At 40.6% G+C, this 9,966-nt stretch overlaps 1 protein-coding gene across 3 annotated transcripts in view; it reads right to left on the bottom strand.

Moving 5' to 3' along the window:
* Positions 1 to 628: 628 nt before the first annotated feature.
* TBL1X (transducin beta like 1 X-linked) overlaps positions 629 to 9,966 on the bottom strand; it is a 194,124-nt gene continuing 184,786 nt past the window's right edge. For all 3 annotated transcript variants that reach the window (XM_041416458.1, XM_041416460.1, XM_041416459.1), the window contains 4 exons: positions 8,245 to 8,372; positions 6,946 to 7,111; positions 6,083 to 6,184; positions 629 to 5,018 (listed from right to left, as the gene is read on the bottom strand). In XM_041416458.1, coding sequence (XP_041272392.1) covers positions 4,992 to 5,018; positions 6,083 to 6,184; positions 6,946 to 7,111; positions 8,245 to 8,372 — 423 coding nt within the window. In that variant the 3' untranslated portion in view covers positions 629 to 4,991. The remainder of the gene's footprint in view (positions 5,019 to 6,082; positions 6,185 to 6,945; positions 7,112 to 8,244; positions 8,373 to 9,966) is intronic.

Below are 9,966 nucleotides of genomic sequence, written 5' to 3'. Positions count from 1 at the left end.
CTCAGCCCCAGTCTGGGGCTGGCCTCCTTTATGCTCTCACCTCTGGGATGGTTGGGCCCCTTCTGAGATCTACAGCTTGGTGTCTAATCTACACATGTAATTAACTTATCCTAAGTGCATCTGCTGTTGTATTACTGCCAAGTTCCAGTAGTAACAACTTAGTTGTAACCTGTAATTGAGATATATATACACACTTAATTGCTACTACTATTGGGTGCTGCTATATTTGATTGTTGCTATAAATTTATTGCTGATGTATCACTGATTGTTGCTATACCAATGCTGCAGATACTACTCTGTAATAACTATATATGTATACACATATATATATATTTGCTTTATTTATTATAGGTCTACTTGCTAATGGTGAGTTGACATATTTGTGGTAATCTGTAATAAAGTAAAGAAAATTAGAGGCTAAAGTGTCCATGTCCTGAGTATTACAAAAACCCATGAACCCATGGTCAAGGTCTTTAAACATCCACAGGCCAGTGACAGCACATCACAACTTAAGCTGTGACACCCTGCGTGACCCCACATCGCAATTTGAGTCACTCAACCCCAGCTCTTACGCGCAGGATGCAAAACAGCCAGAAAAGAATAAGGAACAACACGCACAGAATTCTCTAATATCAAAATATAGCAATTTATTCAAGACACTGAATATGATCTGTTGATTCTCTCCTTAAAACAAATGAGCTACAATACACAAGGTGAATTTGAAGAAAGTGTGGGTGGGGGAGAAACAAAATAAGGGTTGATGTTGTTTCAACAGAACCTGGGAAATGCTTAAATGAGAACCAAGTCTGGCTGCAAGTCTGACACAGACAATAAAAACTGCAGAAGCCAGAATTCAGAATTTCAGTGAGTGGCTGAAAGAACATTTCTGCAATTGACAAAGAACCACATCTTTTAAAAAGGCAGTAATAGGAAAAAAAAAAAAAGAGGAAAAATTAAAAAGGAAAAAAGAAAAAGAAACCCAAAAACAAAGCAGACCCTTACATTTGACAAAGTGCACTTCACTTGGCTCTAAAATTAGCTATTTTTTTCTTTTTTTTTTTTTTTTTTTAAACAAATTAAAAGGAAATTTCTAAGATGTAGCATGGGGTTAATGTGTGTATAACCCTGTAAGTCAGGCCCTTTATTGCCCCATAAGGGACCCAGTGTTTCCTACATAAAAGATTCAGTATCCTTCTAACCCACAGAATATAGTGGTTTTTCAGAAACTGGGGTTTTTTCACTCCCAGGCCAGTTCCAGACAGCCAGCAATAATAAAAATTCAGCAAGTCTCTGGATGGTTTCACAATCCTGTTTGGTCACTTAGGTTTTTCCATTTCTCTTCTGTTACAAAGAACTCTAAACAAAATTCTAGGAAGAAATCTAACTAAGTCCCCTGGGCTGTTGCTTTGTGCAGTTCTGTTGCAGGGGACTCAGGGAGAGGCTCTGCCAGCTGGGGAATGCTGGAGGGGAGGGAGAGCTCCCAGGAGCACAGTGCTGCAGCTCTGGGCTGAGACACCCACCTTGAACCACAGCCTGGAAAAGGCTCTCTCCCCCACTGCTCCTGTCCTGGAGAAACCACGTCCTTAGGTTAAGATTAACCTTTGCAACTACACCTCCTGCCTTCCATAACAGCTCTCATTTCAATTGAAAACTATCTACTACAGCATCTTTCCAGTCTTTAGGGTTTTGTGGATGGTAAGAAAAGTAAATTTTCTTAGCTCCTCACATACACTGCTTTTAACTGTGATTGTCCATATGGAAAAATTTCTGGAGCAGCAGCAGCCTCTCTCACACATGAGCTTTGCAAACCAATTGATATTCAAATTTTGTTTCTCTTGGCTTCTTATGTCCATGTAGGCAAGCAAAGTGGTGTTCTGACAAATTTAAAAAAATGGAAAAAAAGGAACAGGCGTCATGGACATTGCCCTGTTATCTACAGTAGCTATCCTGGGAACAACTGTGAAACACGGGCTGTGGAGCCAGCCGGTCACGGAGCATTGAGCAAATGAATCTCTTCAAATCCTGAGGTCTGGCCTATTCAGGTGTCACTCAAGGGACAGAGGCAGGGCCAGAGCGCCGTCAGTGTTGCCCTCCCACAGACCTGCAACTTCTGCTTGTCATTCTCAGAAATGCCACCAAAAAGCAGTGTAGGATTTTAACCGTTTACATGCAATGACTGCAAGCAAATCATTGTCCAAACAACACTTCCTAAAACCACATTATGCCTTTGTATTCAAGTTCAAGACTCTTTGAGCAAGTCCTCTTTAAAAAAAAAAAAAAAAAAAAAAAAAAAAAAGAAGTAGTGACTTTAAATTAGCAGGTACATGTGGTTATTAGAAGAGTGCAAAACTGCCACATGGTGATCTACAGCCATGCTCTTGGTGCAAAAAAACTAAAACCAGCACATAAAAGCATTTAACACCAAAAACAATCCTTGATACTGCCTGGCATCCAATTATTTGAGATAAATTACAAACAACCCTAACTATCACTAGTAACCATAATTCCACATAACTGTTTTCAACTCAGGACTAATACTTTTAGCAGTTACTTATTTCCATTCTTTTCAGCAGTTGCTTCTTTCTGTTCTTTTCTCCTTTCCAAAGGTGTATCTTTAAGAAATGCAGCTGAAGCTGGCAGTGTCTAGTTCCACTAGAAGGACTAAGATCCTCTGGAGATGCAAGCATACAGAGAAGAAAACTCCAGGGAAAAGATGGTGTTCAGATTCCACGATGATGCCCCGGAGCTCAGCAGGTCTCCCACCACCAGTTCAGCCCGAGGGCTCTGGGTCTGCTCACATCAAATCACACCTCCAGCAGCTCTGGTCAAACCAAGGGGAAGATGCCGTTTCACAGAGACTTTGTGCCGCAAGGTTCTACATTTTGAAGAGGTTTGTGGCCTGTTTACTCTCTCCTACAGATCCTAGCCTCGGCTGTAGAGAAGACCTGAATGACTCAGCCAGTTCTGAGGATCTGTCAAAGTCATGCCTGACACCACCCCAAGGCTGCCTTATTGTTTACAGCACTTTCAGTAAACTCTGCCTATGTGTCCTTTGCATTTGTCATTTCCTCAGTTAGAGTAGTGGAGCCTCCAGCTGGCATCTGTGCTGGTGTCACAGCTGCAGTAAGGAAATCTTGTCCAAAGTGGATAGATGGTGCTTTGGAACTCTCCATTGTTTTCTGATCATTTCACCCCCACAACTTTTCAGTGGTTCACACATTGAGATGGAACTTACATATGATGTCATAACCTAATGAATTCATTGCTTCTGAGCACCACACTGAGGACACCCTCGAGGCCAAACCTCAAGGGCAGACCTTGAGCCTCCAAGTGCAGACCCAGAGCTTTCCCTGCAGGATGCAGCACACCTGTGGTGACACCAGCACCACCCGCTGCAATGGCAGAGCCTTCTTCTTGCCGTGTGTGCTCCATGGATGGACAGGAGCTTGGTGAGAGTCTGTTCTTCAACAGTGACAGATGCAGTCAATATATTTCAGCTCATCTGGTCTCATTAGGTCAGTGGTAAAACCCCACTGACTGACAGGAATAATGAATATGGAAGACAGCACTGCCCAGCAAGGCCACAGGCAGCCAAATCCATATTCTGTCAAAATCTGAACTATCTCTAGAGGAAAGAAAATACACAAGCATTTTCTCCTGGTTACTGAAAACAAACAAAAATACAGACTAGAGAAAATGAATGTTATATTTATAGTCTCAGGCTTCTGAATCTCTTTGAATAAGTTTACATCATCAAACAGCCATAAAAAATGGAATGAGACTATGTAAATGGCTGGCTGCTGGAAAAGGACTTTAGTAAAGGACTGGTATTTCTTGTATCAAACACCATTTTTTCTTACAGCACTTTCTGAGAGAGGAGAGAAAAAGGATACTGCGCCTTTCATGTTCCCTGGACTCTGTGTCATTCTTTTTTGTTTGAATTACACAACTGGTCTACATTTTGTGGCCATTTTAGGCTTTTAAAACTGTTTAACATAAAAAATATTTTTTTTCCAAAAATACACTGGGTTCTTTCTGTTAAAAGTCATCTTTCTCCTGTAAAAATCTTCCCCAGCACTGCATTCTTATATAAAGCACTTATTACACAATTTGCTGAAAGTGCCCTTGAGACGCTAAGATCTGAAGCATGGAGGATTTTTTTTTCTTTTAAATGAAGAGAAAGGAAAAGGAAGTTATAGAAGAGAGGAGAAGCAGTCTGTCAAAAATTTTCATTGTCATGTCCACCTGGCTGCATCTACTATGGGCATACAGGAAAAAAAAAAGGAGCAAAAAAAAAAAAAAGGAGCAAAAAAAAAAGAGGAGAAAAAAAAGGAAGGAAAAGTTGGGAGTGGAAGGGAGAAATAAAAGGAAAACAAAAGTATCATCCTATGCCTGGGATCCTCCAGGCTGTAATATTCCAGCTGATAGAAAAACCACTGAACAAAAAAAGTAGTCTAGAAAATAGAAAGTGTTGTGATTACAAAGTTGAGCATTTCATCAGTACAAACTGGTCTTTGAACGTCCTTTGGGAGAGCAACTGTAGTGTCCAAATTGGAAGGAAAAAATACAACACCGCATTGAGGAGGATTTTTTTCCCTTTTGGTTTATCACAGCATTTTTCTTTTTTTTTTTTTTCTTTTTATTAATTTTTTTCGCCCCGCTTTTTTTTTTTTTCCCCAGCCATCAGAGCAAGTTCTCAGATGCAAACCAAACAGTGCAATGCCTAGCTGGTGGCTTCATGCTTCCAAGGCTGAATGTTCCAGGTGGAAACCATTCCCTCCCCCTCTGAAGTGACTGCGTTTTTTACTCCTTGATGAAGGTTACGGACAAAATACAAGTCACCTGTGGCCAGGGAGAGTCGGTTTCACGGTACACTCTAACTTTGTTCAAGTTTGTACAGTTCTGGAGCTGTTAAGAATAGTTTTGAAGAGTGCTTCTCCCCACACATTCACTGCTGGTCCATTTGAAATTTCCTCTAAAACATTTCACTTTTACTTCCGCAGATCTAGAACACAAACCTGCGGAGAGAAGAGCCTGTGTTAAGAACCACTTGTGAAGGTGATGTGGAAATCCCATTCATGCACCCTGCACACAGGTGGACCAGCCAGCTGGATGCTACACTCCCCAGCTTCAAATCAGCACACAAGTAAAGGGACAAACTGACATGGCAGAAAGCCCAAGTGAAACCCACATGTTTAACACTTAGCTGGGCTTTCATTGGTTTACAAACAAATATTTTGGTGGCACATCTCGTAAGACTTTGGGATCTATTCAGTTCCCAAATATCATGTCCACTTCCACTTCTGAAATATATCCAAAACAGATGCAGGCTTGGCAAGCATGACAGTGGACATGTGCCCATTTGGATCAGCTGTTGGGAGCCAGGCACAGCACTGTCTGAGATGTCACAACTAAGCTCAAACAACTGAATCATGTCATAGGTGTTCTCTTTGTTAAAAACAGTTTAAAAATACTTTCCAAAGTAGTTATGCCTGCCAGCCAGGTGTGTCCTGCACAAGCTGGTCATGCTACAATTGAATTTTTTTAGAAGTAACATTAAGAGCAAAAAATAGTAAAGATAATCAGTATCCATGGCAATATTTCTCCTCTACCACATGACAAAATCTTTGGGTATCATGCTGAAAACTTCCTCCTTTAGTTATTCCTGTTCAAAGGAATAGGAATATTCTACTGTGGAATCAAACTCTGAAAGCCCCAGGGTAACTGTTTGTCACAGAGTTGACTGCTGTGATCTGCTCTTCATTAAAGCTGACAGATAATGATAGAAACAACATAACTGTTGTTCTTGTCAAATATGTACTTAGAAGTCATTCTCATCTTCAGCAGTATTCAACTATTCCACAAGCATTCTTCATTTCTGACAGGAACACCACCTCCTAGTATTCAAAACCTTTCAAAGCACGAGCATTTTTAATACACTACACAGAGCTACTTATTTGTGTCTTGAGCTGCCTCTGTCTTCGGTTCTGTCCCCAGGAGGCAAATATAACATCCTGTTTTTTGTTGATGCTCCCAGAAAAGAAATCTCCACCAAACCTTTGCACTGTTTGATGATCCTTACCGATCCGTCTGATGCGCTTGCTCCCACTTTGTCTCCTCTAGCATTCCAGCAGACTTCAAAGATGCCCCCGGTGCCTCTGTAGCTATGTACTAGAGTTCCACTCTACAAAGCAAAACAGCATGCAGACATTGGATACAGAAGTTGCCCTTCTTTTTCTCTGTCATGTGGCTCTACATTAAAAGAGGGAGCTATTCAGATCACCCAGCTATGGCCACCTCCATATTGTGATGGAAACTTGCTAGGAAACAGCCAGGAAACTGGTCCTTGCAATGAAGAGCAACAGGCTCCTCCAGAAATAGTAGGACTCAAGACATCTGTTTTTGTCAACTCTGTAACAGTAAAGGCCTGGGGAGTTAGGTTGATGTGTTCTCTAAAGTTTGCTGCTAATTCAGGTTGTGAGATACCAGTATCCAGAATTACATCTGCGGAACTATGATGTCCCACTTTTCTCCAGAATATCACCAGTCCCCTGCCTGTACATCTTTGTATCTATATCTCCTTTTCACAACATCTAAGCAAGGAGCATCAGATTCACAGCTGAACTCAGTTTGTAACTAAATAAAAAGTATTCCTTAATTCTAACCTACACCTTTGCTTCACAAAGCTGATGACCCAAAGCAACGTACCTATTTTCATGCATGCTACTTGTTTCAGCATACAAAGCAGACCGAGCAGAACTGTTCTGGGCAGTCACCTCACTGCACCTGAGTGACTCAACTGCCATGGATTTGTGCCAGCCAATACAAGCAGGCTCACCCTGGCAGGCAGGTCATGCATGACCTAGGTACACACGTTTCCATTTAAGCCTTTGCTATTAAGGTGTCACCTAAACCAGATGTGCTTCACATGAGGCAAAACAGTACCTGAGTATTCCATATATGGACACATTTGTCAAAGGACCCACTGGCTAGATATTTTCCATCAGGACTAAAAGCTACACTGTAGACAGGCTCTTGATGCTTTGTTAACGTATGGATGCAGACTCCTCGGTCAACGTCCCACAGCCGAACCGTGGAATCAAACGAAGCACTGCAAGAAGCATTCAAACACGACAGTGTCATAATCTGGGTGTTAATCAATTTGTACTGTCATACTGTAAATGTTATAAGACAATACCACAGATTTTTTTTTTTTTCCCCTTGGCTAAGCAAGACATAATGTTTCAAACAGAAAAGCTAAAATGTACCACCTGTATGTTTTTTATCTTAAGAACTACAGCTATAGAACTGAATTCTTGTATGAGGACCCTTAGGGCCTATGTAGGTGTGCTCTATGTAGCCCTAAGAAGGCCAAGCTCCCAACTTTTGAGATTCTACCTCTTGTTATTCAGGAAGGTCAAATATATTTGTCATTAATAGGATAAATGGGTTCAGAGAGATCTTACTCCTAAAGGATTCACCCTGTTTAAAGAATTAGCATTTTATAGTTCTCTAGAACTCTTTTCACTTTGTTTCAGTGATATTTTTGCTACATTCCATTTAAATCCCAAACTGTAGGCTTGGAAAAAGGCAAAGGAAAAAATTTGCATTAAAAATAATATTAAAAGAATAACTCCAGGAAAGTGAGGTTCTTCCATGTCCACTCCCAGACTAAGGAGTTTTGACACAGCTTCACCCCACACTGCACACACCATGAGCTGATCTGACAAACCCACCGTACTACCATCAATTGGCACTCTCCAAGTAAATGTATCTCCTAAGCTCAAAGAAGAATTTTGCACAGATTTTCAAGTGGAACTTCAAAGACTATCCAAGCTTTTCTCTATCAGCTAAGGCTGCAAACACTTTCTCTAACTGTCCAGTTGAGTTGCATGACTCCAGTTAGAAACCATTCCAGCTGCCTGAATCTTGAGAGCACCTGCCTCAACATTTTTACTCCTAGCAACGCCATGCTGGATATGGAAGTGCAATGCCCTATTTACAACCATTTCATCAAGGCAACTGGAGAGTTAAATACCACATGACTCAATTTTCTTTCTTTGTTCCCCTTCTTCTTTCAAATATGAACCCCTTCCCTTTATATCCATCCTCCTGACTTACATACACAGATACTTTTTAGTGGAATTGTCTGCAGGAAGACTGATGGCAAAGTGACAGTATGGTTATATGTCAGAAAGATGATTCTTCTTCTTGGCAGGAAAGAAAAAGAGGTTTATTTTTTACCTTGCTAACATGATGTTGGAGTTTGGGTTGCTGGTGCCTGGTCCTGTAGGGCTCCATTTGATAGTGTAAATCTCTTTGCTGTGAGCCTGAAGGTCATGTACACAGGTATCTTGCTTCATACTCCATATCTAATCAGAGAAATAATGAAGGAGGAAAATGGCAACGTTATTAATCTCTTCTCAGCTGAATTATTTCAGTTCTATGTTATTCTTACCATTTGCTTATTTGAGATCTCGACTCACCTGAAAACACAAATATAATTTATGAATTCAGCAATTTGGCACATACATTAAAATAACTCCAGTAGGGAGAAGAGTTAGACATTTAATAGTACTTATTCAATAGTTAAGAACTAAAGAATTGCTGTACTTCAAAAAGTCTGTAACTATTTTCACACAGAAGTTTATCTATTTGAAGAAGTTTAGCCAGAATTTTATTTATACATTGCAACAGCAGTCATTTTAAAGAATGAGAAGAAAATTGCAGCAACTGCTTAGAACACAGCAATTTTCTCTTATGCTAGTAAAATTTCCCTTTTCCTCCTTTCCTTTTCCTCCTGAACTCCATTTGTCTCCCTCCTGTTTTTAACAGTACAGAAGATGGAAGACAGTCAGCCGTTTCTGTAGTGTTACATGGTCAAATACTTCAGTGTGAGACAAAGAATATGCTCAATAGAGATGACAGGTAATTTAGTACCTCTTTTTGTCAGCTAACTGAGAAAGTAAGATGAAGGAATTCCCAGCAGGGAAAATAACCCAAATTTAGTCAGTCAGTTTCAGAGAGACACTGAAAATGTAGTAATGATTTAACTCAGCTGTTGTAAGTCTGACCAAGAGAATCGTGCTCTTATGCTGAATTCCCATCAGTGTACCTGAGACTGCTTTTGGAAATGCTACACAAAGCTCAGCCATGTTCTATGGCTGACAGGCAGCACGTTCCAAGAAGTTATAGGAAAAGCTTGTGAATTCCAAAAATAAGAGAAGAAAAAAGTTGGAGAGGACTGATTTACAAAGGAAGAATAATTGCCTTAATTTGGAGCATTTGCCATTTCTGTCACTGAAGGTTTTTATAAACAGGTGAGGCCAGGCTTAGCAAACCACCAGCTCTTGTGCCAAATTCAATGGTCAGGAACTTGAACTGGTAACAACAACACTGAACCATGGTGGTTTTTAAAACACAGCATTCAACTGGGCACCAAAAAGATGTGCCACCATTGGGTCAGGATGTTTAAGCAGAGCAACAACAGTTATGCAATACTGATTTGTGGCAGTGTGACAGGAAAGCTGCTCCCTTTTGCCCTTGTTTTTTGCAAATTTCCAGCTCTGTCACTAGCCTGCAAGAACACATTTGGAATCCAGAATGATGAAAACCTCAGTGGGTATGTGGCAAACACACAACAGAAGTCAGTCTACCTATGAACAAGAAATACTCATAATGCTGACATTCTCTTAGCTCCCATCTGCAAATTCTGCTGCTGTCTCAGTTTCACGCTAGAAACTTCCCAAGCTTCAGCTGTGTCAATCAGCAGTGCAAAGAGATCTGAGTCTTAATTAACACAACCATACTGCAAGGAAACTATTACTGGTACAATTCTAGCCACAAAACCAAATCCTTCATGGGGTATTTGCTTCCTTCAAGGAACCAGCATAAATCAACAGTCCAGCAGGAGGGCTTTGCTATAACATCATACAGCTACTCCTACATAGACAGCCTTCATTTGAT

Source organism: Onychostruthus taczanowskii, unplaced genomic scaffold (assembly GCF_017590055.1).
Source record: "Onychostruthus taczanowskii isolate IOZ18803 unplaced genomic scaffold, ASM1759005v1 scaffold52, whole genome shotgun sequence".
Classification (NCBI taxonomy): Eukaryota; Metazoa; Chordata; class Aves; order Passeriformes; family Passeridae; genus Onychostruthus; species Onychostruthus taczanowskii.
This window is presented reverse-complemented; position numbering and strand designations above follow the sequence as displayed.